The sequence below is a fragment of the Xenopus tropicalis genome, chromosome 2 (genome assembly GCF_000004195.4).
Source record: "Xenopus tropicalis strain Nigerian chromosome 2, UCB_Xtro_10.0, whole genome shotgun sequence".
Classification (NCBI taxonomy): Eukaryota; Metazoa; Chordata; class Amphibia; order Anura; family Pipidae; genus Xenopus; species Xenopus tropicalis.
In genome coordinates this window covers 18,474,937-18,501,247 of record NC_030678.2, presented here as the reverse complement: position 1 = coordinate 18,501,247, position 26,311 = coordinate 18,474,937, and the positions used below count along the sequence as shown (strand labels likewise).

The 26,311-nt window shown below is 41.0% G+C and overlaps 1 protein-coding gene across 7 annotated transcripts in view; it reads right to left on the bottom strand.

The window, feature by feature from the left end:
- The window catches only part of app (amyloid beta precursor protein), a 117,292-nt gene that overhangs the window by 17,851 nt on the left and 73,130 nt on the right, over window positions 1–26,311 (bottom strand). For 2 of the 7 annotated variants that reach the window (XM_012956722.1, NM_001005698.1), the window contains exons 6-10: window positions 19,858–20,060; window positions 13,682–13,849; window positions 5,422–5,558; window positions 2,890–2,964; window positions 875–1,033 (exon numbers count right to left, since the gene is read on the bottom strand). In XM_012956722.1, the coding sequence (XP_012812176.1) occupies window positions 875–1,033; window positions 2,890–2,964; window positions 5,422–5,558; window positions 13,682–13,849; window positions 19,858–20,060 (742 nt within the window). The remainder of the gene's footprint in view (window positions 1–874; window positions 1,034–2,889; window positions 2,965–5,421; window positions 5,559–13,681; window positions 13,850–19,857; window positions 20,061–26,311) is intronic. The other 5 variants (XM_012956721.1, XM_012956723.1, XM_012956725.1 and 2 more) reach the window with 3 other exon arrangements.

The following is a 26,311-nucleotide window of genomic DNA, read 5'->3' as shown; positions in this document are numbered from 1 at the left end:
TAATGAGAATATTTGTGCCATACCCATATGGCCATAGTCTCACTGGCAGATTATTCCAAGCTTCTGTCTCACCTCCAACACCCTTTTCCTATTATTAGAAAGACGCCATAAAAGAGTGCCTAAGCTATACAGGGGGTGTCGCCAGTTAAACAGGGCCAGGAATAGCCCCTTCCATAGCAGTGACTGCTGCCTAGATCACTTATATTCTAGCTTTGGCCATTATTTCACTGGCACCTGATGATCAGCAGGACACCTCCAATTTTCATGAATAAATAATATAAAATTACTAGCTTCCCTAAGAAGAACAACATGTACAAACATTCTTTACTGGTAATTAATTTGAAGGGTATAATTTCCCATAATAACAGTGACAAATACTAGGGATAAGTAGACACTTTCTCTTTCGTAGGGAAGAGCAATTTGTCTAGAAACAGAAATGCATGTGAGGGGTTACTGAATCCTGCGCCCAAGGTCTTGTCATTACGATCAAATTCCTGACCTAGTTGGAGTTCCTTTAACATCATATATTTATCTTTGCATGGCTTCCGGATAACATCCCATATATATCATCCTGATCCTAGACTGTAAGTTGCACTGGCTATATAAATAGAGAATAACAATAACAGCTTTTTATTGGATAGACAACCCCCTAAGGTAGGGACACAATGGCGATAAATATGGCCAGTGTTGCACCCCATAACCTGGCATCTAGGGCCTACACTATGTACCATTAGATATATCATGTTTCCAATGGTATCTGTATTTCACAGTTCTGTTTGTAGACATTGAGGGTTGGACCTAACGGGATACAAAGTGAAACATGTCCTTTAATACAATAATTCTGACCCAGTTATTATCATACACATTCACCTACCCGTGGAGGATCAGCTTGCAGAGCAGTGATGTAGTTCTCCAGGGCAATTCTTCGGCGATCGTTTAACATGGCCTCCACGCGTGCCATATGGGTCTCAACCAGTTGCTGCCTTTCATTTGCAGCTTCTTGTTCTAGGGATTCAACCTTCTCCTGGAAATGCTGAACAAATAAACAGACGAGTGTATATTCAAGAGTCGTGCATAAGTGCAAAGTAAGGATTTGTACAGTGAAAGCACATTTACAGTTATTTGTAAGTTTAATAATTGCTGACAGCCGTGTCTGGCTGCCCCTTTGCTATTCCTGCACTGCTGGTCCTGACTCCATGTACCATGGAAACAATGTCCTTGCTCACTATGCATTTGGCACTTCTCTGATGGACACATCTATAACGGGGGAGAACCAAAGCTGTGCGCGTTTGGATTTAGCTTCCCCTTTAACAATAAAATGATTATTTGCTGCTATGCCATCATGAACTCATGGACTGGTACAAAGCCTTAAAGTGTGAAGACAATGGTGCTGCACTAACACAGTTTTAATGAATTTTCTGGATTGTACCATGGATTAATAGTGAGTTGGCTCCCTACTGGAGCTGTCTCATTGCAATTACCCAACTCAGTGAACATTATGGGGTAAATTAAATTGTTTTACACTAAGAAGGCTGCAGATGCATTTTTGTTCTGATTACAATAATGACATTTGGGCAAATACGCTGGCAGGAAAGCCTGAAAGAAAGCAGTTTAGATTATTTAAATGTATAAGTGGAAGTGGTACGGTTTGGGCAATTTCCTCCCTCTGAGCTATTTATTCTGCCTATTTTTAACAAATCCCGGGTGCTCTTTGCTGTAACAGGCGGTGCGTGGTGCCAACACATCTAGACAACATTCCTATCCTAAATTAACCCACTATATTTGTACAGCAGCAAGGGCACTGTATAAAAACATAGGTACAACTGTAGGATAAAGAAAATATATATATATGCACAACACAGTAGTACAGTAAGATCTGTGTATGGCCAGTTAGTCAACAGATGGATTGGTATAAAGTATACCCAGCTTAAGTGCCATAGCACAAAGTTAATATTATTTTTACCCTATTTGGCCATCTAAATTGGTATGATCCAAGGCCAACAATTGGACAATAATGGGGGCCTAGGGAGCCAGGAAAGTAACTCATAAGTATGAGCTCTTGAGTTGGCACGGGGCCTAGGGAATCATAAAGGAACACATTAATGTGAGCTCTGGAGTCTGCAACTTTGATTGGCCGGTGTACAGCCAACTTTAGCCTAATAAGTAGCTGAAAGGCTGTGGCCATTCATAGTTTCATATTATTATCTATGTGAGTATGGTGGGCTGCTAATTCCAACCAATATTCAGGTAATATAATTATCGGTAAGTTTGAGTAGGTTGAAAAATTTGAATCTGCTGATACACCGTGTCAGCCAGTGCATTCTGTTCCAATAGTTCGAGCTCTTTGAACAATGGGAATAACAACAAGGTGATGGGAATAACAACAAGGTAATTGGAAAGATTCGGCACACAGGACTGATTTCCAGCGGGGAGACCCCTGCGTGCTTATTCAACCGTGTTACGGATCTTGAGTGGCAATGTAATGTGTGCAAATTTTGGTAACGGTCTAGAAAAATATAGCAACCAATTACAATGATTGCTACTAGGCAACAAGACATAGGCAAACCTTTTATTTGTTGGCCTGTAACTGTGTACTAAAGTGCATCCGGTCTTTAAGCCAGTCAACAGTAGACTCAGTTTAGTGAACTTCTCCGATAGCTGCAATACTCTGGAGGAGTAAAAGACCTCTTTGACCTTCAGGCAAAATGACTTTCTAGGAGGCATTTAAGTAGATGGAACTGATGATCATTTCTAGATATTTCTCATTACTAATTAGCATGAATAGGACACACAACAAAAATGAACCAAGCCCTGCACCAATCACCTGTGCCGGACTTTTACATAACTGACTGAGCCAGTGATTGAGCGCCCTACTACCTAGTTAATTACCTGTATTACTGCCTTCTTGTCAGCCTTGGGAAGGTTCTTTGCCTGGCGTTCAGCTTCCTCCCATTCCTTCATCACCTGCAGAGAGGTCAACAAACCACCGGTGAATAAACCCCATGGGCAAGGATATAAAATATCTGCTGGTTTCACCAGCATTCCTTGCACAGAGAATACGGAGCATACAGAAATGTAGCGACTGTACTAAACACGCTATATTTAGAATTTGTATGAATGTGGGTGGCAGCCAGATCCAGAATAATGACTGCAGCAATGAAGTCCCTGATTGATTATAAAGCCTTTGTTTGTGTCCCTGGGCCCAGGCAGTTTCCCAGAGCCAGAGCATTGTTTGTGACCTCATATTAGAATGTGAGAGCTCTGGAGAAAAGACATCTCTGCATTGTGTGTGTAGGATCAGGTTTCTGTGGCAGAAAGCAAAGGGATCTGTGCAGAGCCGATGGAAACACAAGGCAATCAGAAGTGGAACAGAGCCAGCACTGTACTCTCTGGCTTATATCCAGTCTTAATAAGCACTAGCTGCAGTCTGGCTGTGCTCTACTGCAATGCTGTGCTTAATGCAGTCAAACTGCTGTATGAGCCTGCTCCCTGCTCTATCAGAAAACTCCCTACAGACTAACACACCTTTACTGTACTATGCCATAAGTGTGCTCTATAGCTGTGCCGGCTCTGCTGTACCAGGGCACTGAGAAGTGTGCTCTATAGCTGTGCCGGCTCTGCTGTACCAGGGCACTGAGAAGTGTGCTCTATAGCTGTGCCGGCTCTGCTGTACCAGGGCACTAAGAAGTGTGCTCTATAGCTGTGCCGGCTCTGCTGTACCAGGGCACTGAGAAGTGTGCTCTATAGCTGTGCCGGCTCTGCTGTACCAGGGCACTGAGAAGTGTGCTCTATAGCTGTGCTGGCTCGGCTGTACCAGGGCACTGAGAAGTGTGCTCTATAGCTAGCTGTGCCGGCTCTGCTGTACCAGGGCACTGAGACATGTGCTCTATAACTGTGCCGGCTCTGCTGTACCAGGGCACTGAGAAGTGTGCTCTATAGCTAGCTGTGCCGGCTCTGCTGTACCAGGGCACTGAGACATGTGCTCTATAACTGTGCCGGCTCTGCTGTACCAGGGCACTGAGAAGTGTGCTCTATAGCTAGCTGTGCCGGCTCTGCTGTACCAGGGCACTGAGACATGTGCTCTATAACTGTGCCGGCTCTGCTGTACCAGGGCACTGAGAAGTGTGCTCTATAACTGTGTCGGCTCTGCTGTACCAGGGCACTGAGAAGTGTGCTCTATAACTGTGCCGGCTCTGCTGTACCAGGGCACTGAGAAGTGTGCTCTATAACTGTGTCGGCTCTGCTGTACCAGGGCACTGAGAAGTGTGCTCTATAACTGTGCCGGCTCTGCTGTACCAGGGCACTGAGAAGTGTGCTCTATAACTGTGCCGGCTCTGCTGTACCAGGGCACTGAGAAGTGTGCTCTATAACTGTGCCGGCTCTGCTGTACCAGGGCACTGAGAAGTGTGCTCTATAACTGTGCCGGCTCTGCTGTACCAGGGCACTGAGACGTGCTCTAAAGCTGTGCCGGCTCTGCTGTACCAGGGCACTGAGACGTGCTCTAAAGCTGTGCCGGCTCTGCTGTACCAGGCAGGTGGGGTCATATGTTGCAAAGTTGTCTAGAAACCCATAACCAGTAAATGCTAACTCTTTCCAATTCCAGCTAGCTCCTTCAGCCAGGATGCCCCTCCTGTGCTCCTGTTGCAGCACTATTATGCCCAGGCATGATATTAAACAATGGAGAACATCTGACGCCGCCATAAATAGGTAAATCTGCCCAATATTCTCCAATAAAAAAGATGTTAGAATAATTTCCAATGTGGGCCAGCTCAAGAATGGGTGGCTCAGGCAGTCAGCATAGGCCCCAAGTATTAGAGGGTCCCAAAAGTCCCCTCTAAGTTTCTGACAGTCTCTCATTCCCTCCATTTTGATGCTTTGGGAATCAGGAATGCATCTCTAGGCCCACCGACTACACTAATCTAACCAATGTGCTGAGCTGGTACATTTCCCTTCAGACTCTCCAATCAGCAATGCTGCTCTCTATTACAGGCAGGGAAAGGCACCAGTCGAGTACAGTTAAGTGTAGAAGGCGGGCCTAGGCTAGGGGTGAGCTCAAGTTAAATTCAACACAACACAAAAGACTGAGACACATAAGCTCAGCTGTAAGTTGTAAAAGTTCTCTATGCTCCTCAGCCTCACTGTAATAGATTCTTCCTGCACCAGTCTTGAGCAAACATTTAGCCCAAAAACCTGAACAATCCCAGGTCAATGCAATGCACATAAGTGATCTTTGCAGCATGACTGTGGTTGATGTAGTGCTTATTATTCCTTTTTTCTGTGGAGATCGAACTGGCAAGTCTAGGTCATTATAGCTAAATAAGAGGTTAATACGGGTTGACCTAATATGTCAGCGAGTCTCACATTTATCTTAGGCCCAGTATATTGTTGGGGTGACCTGGTTCCTTTTACCCCAAGGATTACCTCAGACATCTTCTCCCTGTGCTTGCCCTCCAGCCTCTCCTTTGCTTTCAGGAAGCGGTCATGTTCATTTTCATCATTAGGGTTTTCCAGGTACTTGTCAACTGCATCTGGGGTGCTGGCCGCTGTGGCGGGAACTGCTGAGGGGGGTTGCATTAAAGAACAGAAAGAAAAAGGTGGTGAGGAAAGGGAGCTTGGTTAGCAATTACAGCAGGAAAGTGGGAAGGAATTCTAGAGAGACAGGCAATATATAGGATACAGATATAAAAGTCATTAGAATGACAATGGATCCTGGGTAATGTTAGCATATTCAGAATACATGACGTTTACAGCGATTTACACTGGGGCAGATGTTAATAAAGGCTAATATAAGGCATAATAATAACAATAACATTAGTCTTATTGAATGAAATGTGCTGTAAATAGGAGCCATTCAATTACTAGGATTTGTTTTGACACAATTCTGTTCATTATTATCTTGCTCTTGTCTCCAGGCAGTTGGTTGCTACAGTCAGATTTACATAGCAACAGACAATTAAAGAAAGTTTTTCCTCTAACAATGACCTCCATACATGGCTGCTGCTCTATTTGTCTGACCCAAGCAATTTGGGATGATCTGATTGATGCAACTGCCCAACACAATCCTGGGGAAGCCTGACCAGCAATTATGATTGAGAGCACACATATATAACATATTTACCTAATCTTTACCTACCTTTATCTATTTACATAGTCTCTATTTAAGTATCCATCTATTTACGTATCATCTTTCTTTCTATGTATCAATCATCTCCCCATCCATCTACTTACATCTCTCTCTCTCTCTCTCTCTCTCTCTCATCTCCTCATCCATTTACATACATATCTATCTGTCTATATCTATCTATCTATCTATCTATCTCTTTTTCTCTCTCTCTCATCTCCTCATCCATATACATACATATCTATCTATCTGTCTATCTATATCTATCTCTTTTTCTCTCTCTCTCTCATCTCCTCATCCATATACATACATACATACATATCTATATCTATCTATCTATCTATCTATCTATATATATATAGCTATCTCTCAATCATCTCCCCATCCATCTACATAAATAACTATCTATCTATCTATCTATCTATCTGTCTGTGTATCTATGTATCTGTCTATCTCTGTTTATCTCTGTTTATCTCTGTTTAACCACTGCACTACTAACACAGCCATCAGTAAATGAAGGACAAATAACCATATTTGATGACTGGAGAATACTTTTGCTATTGAATTCTCACGTAACCATATAAAAGTCTATTTAATATTATCATTAATAACCCTCCAAATACATTGGGAAAAAGAGGGAAAAAGAAGTCTCATAACAGAAATCAATGAACCTGAAAAAGACACATAAATATCATGAAAATACAATTTCCTAATGGCAGTAAGAGCATGAGAGAAGGCCCAGCAGCACAGATCCCATTAATAGCGCCTGGCCTATTTACATGTCTGGGTTATACACAGGAATACCACATAGAAATATCTATTCTTCATGGAAGAAGCCACTAACAGACAGTACAAAAACAGGACAGAATCAAACCTGCGCTGCCATATATATTACATGTATGTGTCTATCCAGCTGAGCCCATAATTCTGTTTGCCATACACTATGATACACGTCTCTTTATAAAATCTCTGGAATCCCCTCTGGGATCATTTTTTATTACTCTTTATTTGTTTCGGAGATCCCGAGCATTACAGCCAGCTGAGAGAAAATCCTATTTACTTTGCCCTTTCATTACCATAATGCTGTTTGCATAAGCTGAAAATGCCTCGGCAAATGTTAATATTCATGTCCAAAAGCTAATGAAGATTTATCTGAATATAGAACATACCAGCCTGTAGTTTCTAATCAAGTGTGCCACAGAAATATGACTCCACTGAGAGTGGCCAATAGCCCCATCCATCTAAATGTAAATACAGGTATGGGATCCATTATCCAGAAACCCATTATCCACAAAGCTCCAAATTAAGGGATGGCTGTTTCTCATAGACTCAATTTTAATTAAATATATTAAAATAAATTTTTCTCTGTAATAATAAAACCCTTGTACTTGATGGTAACTAAGCTGCATAGTCCATATATTGATGGCAGAACAATCCTACTGGCTTTCTTTTATTTTTAAATGATTTATAAATAGACTTAGGCATGCTTATCCAGATCCCTTATCCGGAAAGCACTAAGTCCCATATCTGTATATTTTTTTTTTGTACAGGTATGGGACCGGTTATGCAGAATGCTTGGCACCTGGGTTTTTCCAGATAAGGGATCTTTCCGTAATTTGGATATCCATAACTTAAGTCTACTAAAAATCATTTAAATATTGAATAAACCCAATCGGCTTGTTTTTCCCCCAATAAGGGGTAATTATATCTTAGTTGGGATCAAGTACAGGTACTGTTTTATTATTACAGAGAAAAGGGAATCATTTAACCATTAAATAAACCCAATAGGGCTGTTCTGCCCCAATAAGGGGTAATTATATCTTAGTTGGGATCAAGTACATGTACTGTTTTAGTATTATAGAGAATTATTTGCTTATAATGGGGTCTATAGAAGAAGGCCTTTCCGTAATTTGGAACTTTCTGTATAATGGGTTTCCAGATAAGGGATCCCCATACCTGTACTTACAAATTCACCCCCTTTTACAATGTATAATTTATTAGAAGTCACTGAATGGCTCTGTACAGATGGACCCCTTGTGCTTTTATAACTCAGACAACTACATGACTTATTGGGGGATACCCTTTCTGTTCCTCAAAAAATAAACACCTGTCTGCCTAAAATTTGGTGACATTTTTTAAACGCAATTGCAAAAAGAAAAATATCCACTATTGCAGCAAAATGCCAGCTTGGGCACCTTACCAACGTGAGTTATGGTATAGCCCCCCGTCCGCTCAAAGGTTACATAGACTTCACTGTATGGAATCACACTATATAAGAATTATTTGGCCCATTGCATGTAATAATGCTGGACAGCACTGCTCTAAGTTATACAATTATAATTAGGCACATTTCCCCTTTATTATCAAACAAATAATATTAATAAGTCACATGTTACCCACAAAGCACCCTTTTTGGATCTCTGGTGCAAATGGAGTTAAATGACTCCATAATTATTCTCTTAAATCAAGGTTAATGGCAGCCACTTAGGCGCCATTACTACTAAATGGGTTGCATTTTACAAGGCAGACTGACGCACAATGGCAGCTAACACAAAAAAATTATGCACAATCACATTCAATTTGTCACTTATATATTCACAAATTAGTTAAATTATATGCCAGAGAGTTTAATCGTTAGAAATGCCAAAATATCATTTTGGAGAAATTAAGATACTATAAAGACATTTATTAGCGCTGAAGTGTGATGGGGGAAAAAAAACACTTTTCATAAAATTTACCAACCTAACTTTTAAAGCACAATTGCATTGTGGGTATAAAAAATATGGCGTCTTAACTCTGCACTAATAGGTGCAGGCCCAGACAAGCAATCTCTAGATTCTGCCAAATTAAAGTGCAAGGCACCTTTTAGGAATCTTGATGATGCAGTTTGGGGCAAGTGAATTAAAAAAGAAAACATCTTGGTGTTTTGTTCCCTCTTAAAGGGATAGCACACACTCCTTTGCAACGAGAGCCAACTAATAGGGATTGTTAGTTCTAGCACTAATCAAGAAAATGAAATCAGTTTCACATTAGTACTTCCTGTCATTTCCTGGTTCTGATAAGCAGAAAAGATGGGGATAAAACTAATAACCAGTCCACTGAGAAGCCCTCTGATAATGAGCTGCTTAGGGAAGGGAGACATTTCAAAGGCAATTAAGAAGCATTGAACAAATTGCCCCATTTATATAATGGGAGAGGGGGGAAGACGTTTGGTAAGGAAAACACAATGCATTTTTTAACACAAGTTGTATTTATTGTGCTATTTTTAGAAAAGGAATTTATAGTTGTATATTGTTCCTATAAGACACTACGAATAGATATTGTGTAAGCATACAGACTAGGGATACATTGATTCCTGGATTTGGTCCAATCCGAGCCACTTTAAGCAGAATTCGGATTAGCTGAATACAAGAGCCTGGCTGGACTAATTCTGAACCCTATGGAATTGAAAAAAAAAATATATTTTTTTTAGTGTGCATTACGCACCAGTTATTTCTGCTCCTGTGTCGGCAAATTGTGCTTGGTGCGAGGGTTTGGATTCGGTATTCAGCGGAATGCATATTGAGGGAATACTGAAAAGAAGGTTTTGGCCTATCCCTAATACAGACTAGATCTGTCAGTGGAACAGTCATTCAGCAGCACTTTAGTGTGATTTATAAGGCCAGAATTATTGTATAAAATGCAGACTACTTACTGAGCCTTTAAAAATATACTACTTGTATTATGCCCTCTATCTTTATCCTTTCCTGCTTATAACACAACTTCTATAAAGCAAAAAATGATAAACTGATAAATAGGGCAAAGCAAAATGAGTCACATTTACTGCCTGCCAGTAAAATATATTTTAGTTGCAAAAACAGCATCGGATAAATGCCGAAATAGCGAGAAAATGAGAGCACTTTATATGATAGAGGGAGAATATACCTGACTGGTAAGTGGAGCTTATCTTTCATTTATATCTTATTAATAAGGCAGTAATGGTCTGTTGGGGTGAATAGTCTGGCATTGCTAGAAGAACCTTCCAAGTCAGCATTATCCCATTGTGACACGTCATTCATATGAATGATTTCTGCAGAAAATGAAATGATTTCTCTGAGCCTCTGTTATCCAATGGAGAGAGGTATCTCCACTAACTAGAATAACACCAGAAGCCCTTGTGCTTAGAAACAGCTGTTACAGTATAATGTGTATGGAGAATTGGCCATGTTAGATTCGCTCGCTTGGCAAGGTCTCACCTACAGGTGGGCAATATCGGGATAATTCGGTCGTTTGGTCCTGTGGCCAAAAGATCGAGTTGTAACGACGGGTATAGGCGTCCGCCGGTTCATCGGACCGCATCAACCAATGCGGTCCCCGATCCAACTAATTTTCAAACCTGCCCAATCGAGATCGGGACGACTTCAGGCCAGATGTCGGTCGGTAAGCCCGTCCTTAGTTCCCATACACAGGCCGATAAGCTGCTGAATCGGTCTAAGGGACCAATATTGGCAGCTAGAATCGGCCCATGTATGGCCAGCTTTACTTGTAGAACAGAAAAAGATGTATACACGTATAGGACCTGTTATCTGGAAATAGGGGCAAGCCAAGCCGACAGGGCGGCATAAGGAAGAGCAGGGGGCAAGAGAGCACGGAGTACAGGTAGGCAGAAGAGGTATCTAGCCGTCACCCATCATTGTACCCTAGGATAGTGCCTCTTCTGCCTTCTTCCATAGTTCTGGAATGCTTGGGACCTAGGGTTTTCCGGATAAGGGATCTTTCTGTAATTCGGATTGCTGTATCTTAAATCTAGCAAATAGGACATTTTACCTCCAAAAAGGAATGGAGTACAGGGTACGTTTTTATGGTTACAGAGAAAAAGGAAACCATTTTTAAATATTTCAATTATAAAATTAACATGGAGTCTATGTGAGATGGCCTTCCCGTAATTCAGAGCTTTCTGGACAAAGGGTTTCTGGATAACTGATCCCATATCTGTAATTCTTTAAAAAAAAAATTGAAAAAAATCTGAACAATTAAATAAACATAATTCTAGACAACTTTTTAAAAAGTAAATTCATTAAAAATATTCACTGATTTGAAAGTTATTTTTAGCTATATAGCAAAAGTCTCTCCTCTAGTCAGAACTCCAATTCCCACAATGCCTTGCATGCTTCTTACCAGGTGGGTCAATCCCACACAACCACAAGGCAAGGGGTTTAAGTAGGACAGCAATGATGTTTACAAATAAATTAAGTTAATGGAAATTGTAATGTTGGTAAGAATTACATTTTCCCCCATTACTGTTTTGTATATTTACATATAAATATGTGTACAATTAGTAAGTAGTTGGTAAATAATATAAGTATCATTACAGATTACTCATTGTGCCATTTTGGTAACTCTACAGATTCCTGATTTTCCTGATCATCTACTGGAACACAGAGGGGACATTCCTCTTGCAGAAATGCCGTGGACTTTCCATTATCCCATTCATACATGAGTGGAACTTTGGGTGCTTTACAGATAAGGTAATTCACTTATTTGTACAAGTGTTGGTCCTTTACTGATGATGTAATTCATTTACACAAGTAAGTGCTTTATCGACTACATAACTAAGTTCCACGTGCGAGTACCGATGCTTTATGGCTAATGTAATTCACTTATAAGCGCTGGTGCTTTCCCAGTGATATTATTCCTTTACATGTGAAAGCGCTGGTGCTCGATCAATGATTACATTTATTAACAGATTATTACATGGATACAAGCCTGCCCTTATTGATCTGATGACTTGTAAAAATGTTGTCTGCATTCTCCACTATTTCTTACCAGAGTAGATAATGACTTCAACCTTAGTAGGCACAGATGTTATAAGTTGGACATGTATTTGTTTAACAATAAGGTTTGTAAAAGATTTGGCTACGTAAATGGATTATAACCAAACAAATATGACCATTCAGTCTGTTGACCAAAAGACCAGATATCAATGATAAGAATTTATGTAATACTTCCAGCTTTGGCGGATGACTTCACCCAAGGGCCAGCGAAGGTCACTAAATGACCCAAATTTCCATTCTTAATGGTGACTCTATGCACAGAAATGTGGCACTGGAGAATCATCTGCCAGTCTAGTGATATTACATTTTTATGGCTGCAGGACCTTGTTGGCAACAATGTGGACATTACCAACCCAGGTTCCATTTTACAAGATTATGCAGAGGAGCTATGTACTCTTTTTGGCTCATGACACAAAGACCTATTAATTGGCTTAACTGATTTACCTACACATCCAATTAGAGAGAATAAATTCCAACTAGGGTGTTGGCTTGTTTTGGGCAAAAACAGCCATATTGGCTGGGATATATCCATCTACAATAATTTAACAGAAATTTCCTCTTAAGGGTGAAGACACACAAAGCTACTAGTAGCAGCTACTTGTTGTGGCTACTAAAATAAACAATGCTGATCATTTACTGATACATGTGTTTTAGCAGAGGCAATTCTCAGCATTGTCTACGGCAGGGCATTTTCTGGAGTTTAGTAATCCTGACAAAGTAGCTGCTACTAGTAGCACAGTGTGTCTTCACCCTTAGGGCCGTGGCAGACAGGGAGATTAGTCGCTGCGCGACAAATGTCCCTTGTCGTGGGCGACTAATTTCCCCGAAATGCCATGGGATGGCATACACGGCACCGAAATTGCCCAAGTTTCCACTCAGGGCAACTTCGGCGATTCCAGCAAATCGCTGTGCCGCATATGCCATCCCAACAGCGATTTACATTCTAGCTGGTGGGATGGCATTTTGGTGAGATTAGTCGCACGCGACAAGGGAGATTTGTTGCGGCCCACTAATCTCCCTGTCTGTCACGGCCCTTAAGAGGAAGTTTATCTTAAATTAGATTATTGTAGATGGAATATTGTAGATGGATATATCCCAGCCAATATGGCTGTTTCTGCTTTAAGTCTTTCCAACTTGGAGGGCAACAGGACCAATGAGGCTCTGCGGAGATCCTGGTTTTGGAGGAAAGAATAAAAAGATTGAAGTGCCTAGTAACATATCACTAAAAGTGGCAAAGCTTTCTTACCTAAAGAGACCAAAGACATCACATAATTATAAGAAAAGACAGTGATTATATGGCAGATTTGTATATTTCTTAGACAGAGTTTCCACACACTACAACTTCGCTCACATAAAATATAAATCGCATCTCAGCATTCATCACCTTAATTAGCTTCCAACGTGCAGCTTCATAAATGAAGGAAAGCATTCTCAGGCAAGACTAGAAAGGGATCATAATTCTCCGCCACACAACAAACCACCACCAGCAGCCCCGGAGCTCTCACGAGTCCCAGGGGGAGAAAGAGTTAGCGCTTAATATCTCACAGATGACGTGTTAGTCCAAACACAGAATGAAGGAATTTGTGGATGCCTCCTCGGAAGCAGAAAGCAGTTAATTGGGAGCACATACTGAGACACAAGTGGTTAACAAGAAGAACTGGCATGAGGTTAGTGACAGCGCAGGCCCATTCCCGGAAATCAGATTCAGGTCTTAGATCTGGAACAGAACCCGAAAAGGTCCACTTACTGACGCTGCCACAGACTGCCATGCAGTAATCCTCAGAGTCAAAGTTGTTTCGGTTCCCGCCACAGCCTCCATAAATGAACTGGGCGCATTTCCTTTCCGTCACATCATAATACCAGCGGGGGATCATTGCTCGACAAGGGCCAGTCTCAGCTTGCTCAGAGCACACCTCTATTTAGGATGTGAAGGAATTTTATTTAGCAATCATATAGCATCATTTCACTAACTACTAAAATAGCTGAACAGAAATGGCAAAAGGCAGTTAGTCTTATGAACACAGTAAGTTACATTTTTGTTACCCATAAAACATGACCTAGGTACCCATAAATGGGCAGATACTGGCCACTGATTTGGGTAAAATAATATACCTTTGGTGTGTGACCAGTACCAGAATGAATACCTGCTTGGGCTCAACTACCTACCTATTCAGTAGGGCAGGAATTCTGATCAGTCTAGGACACCATTGGTCAGTGTATGTCAGGGATCCCCAACCTTTCTTACTCATGAGTAAAATGTAAAAAGACTTGGAGAGCAACACAAGCACCATAAAAGTTCATGGAGGAGCCAAATAAGGGCTGTGATTGGCTATTAGCAGCCTCTATGCACACTATACTATACTAACAGCCGTTAGTATTCTGTAACTCTGGATAGGGCATATGTGCAATTTTTTATACCATTCCTCTCTGTATATGCAGTTGCATTTTTATACATCTTATATTTATATTTTTTATTGTAACTACCTCATGAACTATTAGGTCTGCTATTATTATTTCACTTTAGTTTCTCAAATGAGTTCTGGACTATTCTGTGTATTGGTGTTTTTTATCTAGATTTTTATTGTTAGATTTAACTATGTGTATATGTTTTTATTGTAACTCACTAATAAATATAAATTGTTTGAATTAATTCCTAACACTTGGTGATTTGTTTTGTGAGAGCGCCAACTCTGGTTTAAGACAGCCTCTATGCACACTATCCGCTTACTTGCCCCCAAGTCAGGAATTAAAAAAAAAACAGGATTGGGGGCACTGAGAGCAACATCCAAGGGGTTGGTGAGCAACAGGTTGCCCACGAATCACTGTTTTATGTACTCCCTATCAAACAACTGTACACATGTGATCCAATAGTCGGCTTGAGGATCATTCCAATCCGACAAATTTGGCACAACTCATGGGTGACTGAAGTGGTCCAACATGGTTATGCAGTGACCCAGCCAAAGCACGTATGGCCAGCTCCGCCAACATTGTACCTGCTTGTATGGGACCCTGAGATGCTTCTCCATGCTGGGTATGTGGCTTATACAAAAATCCAAGTCATGGTTTATATTGAGCTCTAGTCTTACAGATTTTGCACCACTCCAAAGGACATGTGAGTATTATATAAATGCTGCAAGTCACGCCAGCTTAACTGGATAACGCCACCATAAGAAGCAGTAATCCATCCATGCTGCTGCAGATATGAGGAAGCTAGTATCCCTTAAAGAGAAATATTGTCTATTATTATCTAGATATAACTTAGCCTCCATTTAGTTAAGCACCAAAGTGACCAAGTTATACTGCTGCTTATGCAGGGGCTTTAAATTGTGATACCTTGGTGCCTATTTTATTAATTGTGTCAAACGCATCAGGAATTTCCTAATAAAACAAATCTTAATTTTTTTAACTTTTATAAAGATTCTTGAGGTAGCAACAACATCTGAGCTCTACCAAAACTTCCCTTAGAGAGAGAAAAGGTCAGCCATAGCAGGCAATGGGTAATACAAAGTGAGTGTGTATGTTTAATTTAATGAAATATCAAGTTCTATGAATCCCTAAACAGACTTTGGTCTGTCAACACTGCCATTGCTTGAAACAATTTTAAAACAGACACATTTTTAAAAAAAAAAGTAGTTGTAGCTGTGCTGACATAAAAGGAAGACAATTTGAAAATTTAAAACACACTGGGGGTCATTTATCAACACTGGGCAAATTTGCCCATAGGCAGTAACCTATGGCAACCAATCATATTGTTGCATTAATTGTTCTACATGCAGCTGGATGAAAAAAGCCAATCACTGATTGGTTGCTATGGGTTACTGCCCATGGGCACATTTGCCCAGTTTTGATGAGCCCGACTCTCTTTATTTCCTTCTAGAATACCCTCAAAATGTACATTTTCTAATTATCGTGGAAGGAAATAGAAGAGAAGCAGGAGCTCACATCTAGCATAGCCAGTGGCTTTATGGCAGCTAAATGTTTGACATTCTGAAAAGAACATGTCAACATTTACATTTAAACAAGTGCCACTTAATTGGAAATATTTACACTGCCTTATCTTCCATACACTTCACAGAGAGAGAGTGAGACAATGGGGATACTGTACTAGAAATGTCTATGCATATCTCACCGTTACACTGAATATCAGTAGGGATACAATCAATTTACTATTTTAGGGATTTGGCTGAACCCAGAATCCTGCACAAAACATTCAGCTGAATCCTGAAATAAATCCTAATTTGCAAATGCAAATTAGGCTACAAAGGAGTTAAAGAAAACAGTACGCTTCCGTGTTCATTTGATGAAAAGTCACATTTTCATTGGGTTTGGGTTCCGCCAGGCACTTAGATTCTGACGAATCCGAATACTGGTGAAAAAGGCTGACTCTTGGCCGAATCCCCAACTCAATCCTGTATTTGGTGCTTCCCTAATATCTGTCCTATTAATTAAAAAAAATGAGAATAAGCCAGTGCACTATACACTTCTAAATACTGAAGGAACGTGCTTAAAAATGTGTTATAGGCTGATTTATTGAATTTTTTTTCAAAAAGGCTAATAATTCCCATTCCCAGGCTGTGCAGGGGCATTGCGCTGTTATTAACCAATCAGCAGCTAGGCTGATCTGATAAGGACTGTTAGGATATGCTCATCCCTCATTTGAAAGACAGAAAAACAGATCTATGGGGATATCCAATGGAGAGGCCATTTGTAAACAAAATGACAATTTTATCCCAGAGTGAAACCAGCATCACATGTATTTATTATTGCTTACAAGACTGAGGGGGATTTCCACTTATGCTACATGTCTCCACTTAAACTGAGGACAAGCTCTCCTATACCAGTCTCACAAAGCTCTACTCTGATGGTCTTGAAAGGAAACATCAGAGCGAAACATAGAGAAGGTGCAACACTGAACAAGGATAGGTTACAAAATAGAGATGCCAATGGGCGAGATAGGTGAAGCCAATGGGCGAGATAGGTGAAGCCAATGGGGAGATAGGTGAAGCCAATGGGCGAGATAGGTGAAGCCAATGGGCGAGATAGGTGAAGCCAATGGGCGAGATAGGTGAAGCCAATGGGCGAGATAGGTGAAGCCAATGGGCGAGATAGGTGAAGCCAATGGGCGAGATAGGTGAAGCCAATGGGCGAGATAGGTGAAGCCAATGGGCGAGATAGGTGAAGCCAATGGGCGAGATAGGTGAAGCCAATGGGCGAGATAGGTGAAGCCAATGGGCAAGATAGGTGAAGCCAATGGGCGAGATAGGTGAAATAGGGTGTTATAAATGTGTCAAAACCAAAGCGGGGAAAGATAAGAAAGACAGATAGCATAAATGTTGAAACCAATGGTTATAGGGAAAGAAATAGACTGGGCTAAACCACATAAGATAATGGGTGAAATAGGAATATTTTCAAAGAAGAATCTAAAACAAGAGCAAGTTGATTGGTGAATGGATGAAATAGCAACAATCACATGATATGAAAGATGATGATGGATGAAACTGGTGGTGTACTAGAACGACACAGAGGATTTATAATCCCAAAAGATTGGAGGATGAATTGGAACTAGAGGAAGCAGATAGCAGGGTTACATCAAAGTAGCGGGAAGACACCCATTGCATGGTGGGTCCTACAGATACCAAGAGTGATCATCAGATCAAAGTCAGCAGAGAGCTGGAAGAGAAGGCTCAGAGGACAGAAACAACAGAATTATTACAAAGACTAAGGCAAGGTTGATCGGAAAACTGGCTTTTATTTTCCCTGAGAGAACAGTTGACAGAGACCACAAGAAGATAAAATCCTTTCCAACAATCTTTCACAGTGACAAGGACATTATACTAATCATATGCCTTTGTAGGGAACATGAATCCCCACAAGATAAATTCTGATTTATATCTGGAATTAGCGAAAAAACGAGACTAGGCTGTAACTTTAAAACGTGTGTATGTAAGTGAGAAGCATTTAAAATGCAGCAGTGGGGCCCCGAGACGGCTCTAGTCCTCTCGGCAATGGGGAGAGGCAAGAACATCTGCGCTATGGCACTGCCAATTAACGTCATATTTCAAACACACAAAAGGCAATTTGCTTTCTAGGGGGATGATGCTACTGCATTATTACAATGCACTAAGGAGAACAATTTCACAATCACCCGCAGCCTTCTAGGCTCTTTCCTTATACAAATCTGCTTTCATGATGGCACATTCACATCACGCTCTGAGACTAGGAATCAAAAGACACCTCTTATCATTGATGTGGGATGAATTTTTACAATGCCTCTTTTTGGATTAAGAGAAATTTGGAAAATGAAAAATCCTCATCCGTTTTAAAAGCTGCTAGGCATATAGATAAACCCAGAACTTAACTTTGCTCTGTCAGGTAAACAGGGACACACCCATTGGGCCAATTTGTAGGATAAAGCCCATCAAACTATTTCAATTTCACCAGGGAACTATACAAAACAATAAATTATACAAAACCTTTATAATTTAGGAAGTTTTATGCCTTAAGGTCCCCATACACGGGCCAATTCTAGCTGCCGATATCGGTCCCTTAAACCGATTCAGCAGCTAATCGGCCCATGTATGGGCACTACCAACGGGACTGCCCAACCGATATTGGGCCTGAAATCTGGCAGGTTTAAAAATCTAGTCGGATCGGGACCGGACCGAATTTGCCTATACCCGTCGTTATAATTTGATCGTTTGGCCCCAGAGCCAAACGATCGAATTAGCCTGGATTCTCCCGATATCACCCACCCATAGGTGGGGATATCGGGAGAAGATCCACTCGCTTGGCGACATCGAGTGGATTGGCCCATGTATGGGGACCTTTAGTTGGGACAGTGTGCCCCAGATGTCAGGTTCTTTGATGGGCCCTAGAAGGTCCCATCTGAGACTGGACAAACCTAAAACCACGTGCCTACACAATGGGGTCATAAAACCATGGCTATGGCAAATCAAAGTCTAGGGACTTGGGATTCTCTAGTTAAAATATTGAAGGAGACATATACTTTTGTGCTTAGGCACAAAAAGTCACTATAAGTATAAAACTAAAACTACACTTCCAATGGCAAACAAGCAAACTGATCACAGATGATTCGGCTTCCTATCTGCATATGCAGTGAAGAGGCTGGTCTTGGAGAGTCCAGGGACTATACATCCAAACAGCTTTTTAGGAATAAACCTAAAAACTTATTGGAAACATGCTGAGCACAATACATAGGATCCATCTGAAATGGTTTATAGAACGTTTGCAAACTGGTTCAGATTCTTTTGGGTTGTGTGTCCATCATTTTAGGCATTCTTGTGTTATATTAAGGGTTTTGAACCCATGGCAGAAAACCATTAAACCACAAGTGTAAAACAGAGGTACCTTCTAAACACAATCACTTACAGGTGAATCACCCATAATCATTTGCCTTGCAGGGAACAACAAATGACACATAGTCAATAGAAACGCACTTTCCTACTCACAGCCCCCTGAAGGGAAAGGAAAATAAAGAAAGCAAATTTAAGAACGGATAAGCAGTGTTTACTTTGTTACCCCTTTTACCCTCCTATACTTGGTTCTATGGCAAGTCTTTCAATATTCTACTAAAATACTGGGGGGCAAGTGTACTGAAAAAATGACCAAATGAGGGGAGAAAGCCAAACTCAAGAGACCGATCCCTTATAGATATCCCTTCGAACACCCTCAGGATGTTTTTCAACCAATTTTGTATCTCAAGCATTTATGCTAAATCCAATAATAATAATAAAAAAAAAAGTGTCAAGAAAATGCACATTGTGTCTTAAAAAGAAAAACAATGAAACGCAAATGCAATAAATCGCAACTCTGAATGTACAACCAGGCAGCCCATAATGGAACCAATTAGCGGATGCATTTATGCTCAAATCAATCAATTTTTTCATGGAACTATGAGTTTACCTCTTACAACTTCTTCCACAGACTCTGTAGTAGTAGTGGTGGTAGTGGCTATACTTGTTGTCCTTTCGGTGGCTTCTTCATAGGGCTCCTCGGGTTCTTCCTCTGCTTCATCCCCATCATCTTCATCATCATCAGCTTCCTCCTCTTCCACCTCTACAACTTCCTCTTCTTCTTCTGGTTGGGCTTCTACAGCCTTGTCATCACTGCAAAAAATTGCACTTGATAAGAATTTTGGAGTGGTTGAACGCACAAACAATAAACATTTACATAAAAAAGTCCATAAGTAACAATTCATGCGGATTAAGGGCTGTGGCAGACGGGGAGACTAGTCGCCCGTGACAAATCTCCCTTGTTGGGGGGCGACTAATCTCCCCGGAATACCATCCTACCGCCAGTAGGATCGTTTTCCGGGGAGATTAGTCGCCCACGACAAGGGAGATTTGTCGTGGGCGACTAGTCTCCCCGTCTGCCACAGCCCTAAGGGGAAGATCCAAGATGGTTGCTTGTTAGCAGCTACCATAAAACAGACTCCAGTACAGTTAAAGAATGTAATGTACACTGTTCACATTGCAAATAGTTCATTCTACCATTTAAAATTCTATTCTTGCACCAACAAATATATTTTTTAGCAGTAATATTGGTGTGTAGGTGCCATCTCAGTGTATTGTGCCTGAGTCTGAGCTTTCAGAAGGAGCCAGCGCTACACATTAGAACTGCTTTCAGCTAACCTATTGTTTCTCCTACTCCCATGTAACTGGAGGAGTCCCAAGCCGGACTTGGATTTCGTACTATTGAGTGCTATTCTCATATCTGCCACTATGTGGGGCATGGGAGCATTTTTAGCAACACAGGTGTCAGGGAGCGGTTATCTTGTTACATTTTCATTGTTCTACTGATGGGCTACTGGGGAGAAAACAGTAAACTGTCACTTAGTCACATGGCTGAGGGCACCTGGGAAACTAAGAATATGTCTTAGCTCCATGTCAAATTTCAAAATTAATACTAATTATTGACAAAATTAATACTAACTAATATTAATACTAACAATACTAAAGAATATAAAAAGGAATATTATTTTTGGCTATACACCAGTTACAACAAACTTTATATATGGGAATCTCAATTGCAATGAAATACGGCATCTTCAATGTAGGAATTCAGTTTTCTATATAAATGTCACATCCCAGGCAATGTAATATCTTTGGCATTATGTTAATGTTACAGAATTAGTGTTTTTGTACCATCAGATTCAAATGTCACCGTAATAAATATTCGGCTACCACAAAATAACAGTGGTGATTTGCTTGACTGGATGGCACAGACTCTTAAATTGCTTGTAATTGCTGGCACCTAGGGAAGTGCAAAGACTTCCGATCTATAATTTGCTTTAGCGGAGACAAACAACAATGAAAGTAGGATTGAGTCACGAACACTTAAAGGGACTATCAACAAAAACAGCTCATTTCTGCCACAAAACAACATGTAATATTTAGGGGAGTTGGAGTAGGAGTGGGGGGGGGAGGAAAAAATGTAAGTAAATGTATTTAAAGGAATAGTTGATCTTGACAAGTCTTAGGTGTAGATTATTGCTTTCTGTGTTCATGTAGCCTTCTCTGGTCAGGGACACATTCTAGCCCGGTACGTCGCTAAGCAACTGCACCCCCTTTTGCTATCATCACACAGTTTGTGTATGCCCCTATCGTACATGAGGGTACCCCACCCCAAAGCTGATGCCCTAGGCCAGGGATCCCCAACCTTTCTTACACGTGAGCCACATTCAAATGTAAAAAGACTTGGGGAGCAACACAAGCACCATAAAAGTTCATGGAGGAGCCAAATAAGGGCTGTGATTGGCTATTAGGGGCCTCTATGCACACTATCAGCTTACAGGGGGCTTTATTTTGTAGGAAATTGTTTTTATTCAACCAAAACTTGCCCCCAAGTCAGGAATTCAAAAATAACTACCTGGTTTGGGGGCACTGAGAGCAACATCCAAGGGGTTGGGGGGAAACATGTTGCCCTTGAGCCACTGGTTGGGGATCACTGGTCTAGGCCAAAAGGGAACCTGCTTCGTGTTCCAATAACACCTGTATATGAACTACAATAATAATTGCAGCCTGCACAACAGCCCCACTAACCTTCCTTAGTAATTATCTATAGCCCATTAGAAAGATGGACATGAAAGCAATAATGTTCACCCATCGGGTCTACGAACAGACAAAGAAAACTGGTGAAGGTTTTCTAGAGACACAGCAGGAATGGCTTCCTGAGTTTGTACAGAGAGATACCATGCAATGTTAGCATATGTACCCCCCAGCACTACGCATTTACATGTTATTGTATAGAGGGCTTTTAATAACAATTTCAAGTTACAGATAATGAAAATATCATTTCTGAAAAATTCAAAATTCATGTAAATCAATTACACTTGAAGGTTCCACTTCATACGTGCCTCTGCCTTAAAGAGCTGAAACAAATTGCTACTACGCTTGCTCCCGGCGGGGGGCTGAAATAATAACTCAAGCAGCCTTCAGGGTTATTACAAAACCTTTGATGTCTTCCAATACTGTCAGTTTACCTTATACAGTAACAACTACCACTTAAAACCCTGCTCTGAGATGCTTCAGTTCAGTGTAAATCTTGCAATTATGCCTGATAAATGCTGAATCCTTGATTTGGTCCATCCTTACTTCTTATACAAAGTTGCCCTTAGGAGAGTATTTCATATACAACTGTGTTTTATTGCTAATCTTATCAATGCAGTTTGGCCAACCACATACAGCCACACAAACACATAATCTGATTGGTTGGCTTGTAGGCAGAAATATTGACTCGGCAGCTTAGTGGCACATTATGGGGCCTACAGCTGGGCTGCCTAACCAATATCTGGATCATATCAGCCCAATTTAATGTAACATGAGGATGGCCAAATTGGCCTGTATCTGCTCATCTGGTGACCTCAACAAACGAGGGGATTTGTCAGTGTATAGCCAGCTTAAGGTGGCCATACACGTAACGATGAGGTCGCCAAGTGAGCGGATCTTCTCCAGATATCCCCACCCACGGGTGGGCGATATGGGGGGGGGAAATTTAGGCTAATTTAGGCAAATTATAACGACTGTTAAGGGCGCAGTCGATTCGGGGGCCACATCAACGAGCCGATGCAGTCCCCGATCCGACTGAATTTTTTAACCTGCCCGATCGATATCTGCCCAATTTCAGGCCAGATGTCGGTCGGGTAGGCCCATTGTTGCTGCCCCTACCAGTGTATGGCCACCTTTAGGTTATGTTTGATACCATACCTTTATATACCATACTATCAAATCCTCCGTTATGCAAATACTGAAACCGTGGGCCCTGTTATTTACCAGACACATGTATTCTTTTCCATTGTTAGCTGGATTTTCAAACAATAATTGGGTCTTGGTCTAGAACAGTGTCCCCCAACCAGTGGCTCGGAAGCAACTTGTTGCTCCCAGTGACCTCAAAGAAGGTGCTTAATTTTAAATTCCTGGCCTGGAGGCAAGGTTTGGTATTGCCAAACCGAGCCTCATGTAGGCTGCCAGTCCACCTATGGACAAACAAATAACCAATCACAGCTCTTATTTGGCACCCCTTGTGCTTGTGTTGCTTCCCAACTCTTTTTACATTTGATAGTGGCTCAAAGGTAAAAAAAAGAAAAAGGTTGGGGGACTCCTAGTCTAGAAAGTTTGGTAGCCCAACTGACTGGTACAGCAGAACTAAATTTTTCATTCCCAGAATTCATATTGACCTAAAATTCATTTGTAATGTTTCAAGAACCCAAAATTAATTTTTATTGTCCCCAAAAGTCATACATTCTCCTGCCATTTAAATCACTTTTGCCCTGGTCGGTGAGAAGGTCAAAATCAAAGCCCTAATTTATATTTGGTAAAATTTTAAATAGAATATAAAGACACATGCAGTCTTATGTGTATAAATAGTATGTGCATATCCTGTGTGCAGGGTCTATGGGTCTATGTGATTCTCCTTTCCAGCATACCAGGTTCAGCTCTCTTGAGAAATAATGGTAAAAATGGCGTAAATCCATCCATTTCATCTTTAAAAAAGCATGACAAACGACGTAGGGCCTGCAATGAGCTACTGAGCAGAAAAGCATTAGTTATTGCGGCTCCCATGTTTCCTTGCTTATCACAAGCATTCATCTCGGTAGGAAATCACACTCTGATGCATGCAAATGTTTTCAGAACCTGGAATTTTCAATTACACTGCAGTGAACATTTCTCTTCTAAGTGAAAGGAGAAAACATTCTTCTCCGACATTACATTTACTCTATAAAAAGAACAAATGCATATAATGCGCAGTCCCGAATATATATTTAATGGTGATTGATTCCGTGCGTGCTTATGTATGGAATAATGAGTCGAGAAAGGACACAAAGAATCACAAATATCAGCAATAAACTTTCCTATTTATTTAAAACTAGCAAAAAAAAAGCACTGTTAGTCTATGTCTACACAGGTCTGGACTGAGATAGAAAATAGGCCTTAAGTACACAGAGGCCCAAACAGCCCCCAATCAGCCCACTAAATAGTGACTTGTCTATGGCCAGGGGTCCCCAACCTTTCTTTCTTGTGAGCCACAGTCAAATGTAAAAAGACTTGGAGAGCAACACAAGCACCATAAAAGTTCATGGAGGTGCCAAGTAAGGGCTGTGATTGGCTATTAGGGGCCTCTATGCACACTATCAGCTTACAGGGGGCTTTATTTGGTAGGAAATCTTGTTTTTATTCAACCAAAACTTGCCCCCAAGTCAGGAATTCAAAAATAACTACCTGGTTTGGGGGCACTGAGAGCAACATCCAAGGGGTTGGGGAGCAACATGTTGCCCCTGAGCTACTGGTTGGGGATCACTGGTCTATGGCATCTTACAGCAGCCCCTCTGGCATTTTACAGAATGTATAGATTGCCAGTCCGGGCCTGTGTCTATGGGAAGTCAAATCTAAAAAAGTCAGTAACAATAACACTATTGTACAACAAGACTTTTTATTGGGTGCAATCACCCTACAACATTTCCTGCTAGCAGAAAATAATGGCACCAAGCTTTAGGGGCAACCCCCTTTGTGTAATTTAGGTGCAATTGAGAACTGTACCAGACGAAGGGGCCCTTCTGCTTATATTGTATTGGCATAGAGTAGCCAGGGATATGGCAGCACCAGCAAATAGTTGTGTAGTGATCTGAAATCTATCTTCAGTCAAAGATGAAAGACAAATGGTATGAGAGGGATGCTGAGGAAATATGGGAATTTAACCCTCACAAATACAAGGGGTTTAAATGTGCAAATAGGAAATCAGCCCTGGTGTAGCTATGGTTGGAGTTTTCTGTTACTGAAGAGGTTTGATTAAATAGATCATTGTATGAGAACTGGGGGTCCAGGTGAACAAGCCCCGTACGTTCAGCTAAACTGAGTGGATAATCAAGAAATAATCCATGATCCAAAAGAATTGGCACTCATGGACTCAACACAAAGGCCAACCAAATAAAAGTGGAAAATATGTCATTGGAAAATCATCCCTGAGCCTTATGCGGTTTGTTTTTAGTCCGCTTAATAATTTTGGGTCTTATAATCTACCTCCCTCCTGGCTACTAGAACAAATATATCACTGAAAGATAATAACACTACAGCAGATACTGTAGGTTGCAACCGTGATTATTTCCGTTAGACAAATGCAGACAGATCCTTCACAGCCCTAATGTAATTAGAGATAGAAACATGAATGTATTGACATGGCTAGGAAAACTGTTCACGTCACATGGACAGACCATCTATACCTGACACTGGATGGTGATATTATTTCTATCGACACTAGTACATCTTCATCTGTGCTCTATCAAATAAAATATGAGGTTTTATAGAACCATACATTGGAAAAAAAGGACTATCTGGTATTACGACATGTAATACTGTAATATTTCAATAAAACCATTCTGGGGGGAGGGAATTAAAGCCCTTTATTCTGACAGCTTTGTGTTGCAAGGACAAACTAAACAAATCCACTGTCAGTTTACAGATAATAGTTCATGGGCTATGCAATCTTCCCATTACTGTTGGCGTCAATACACAGTAATAAATGGATTGTTCATATTGTATCCTACCCAAGCAGCTCAATCCGTATGAGATAAAGTGGCACAGCATGCCTCCCAATAATCACTCAGTAATGATCACTGACGTATATTAAGCTTCTACAAAGAGCACTCTATCTGCACCCGCCTTTCTCTTCCAGCGCTGAAATCCAATTATGGATCCATTTTCAAAAAACGTTTCCCCGGAAGTATTTACGTTTTTCCTTCTACTGCCATTAATCCCTTTTTGCTTTGGGTCAGGGATCAGCTAATTTGCTGCTTTCCAACCTGTCTCCCAAGACCCGGCGTCCTTCAACATCTGGGGTGCTAGGAGTGCTGGGGAAGGAAGCC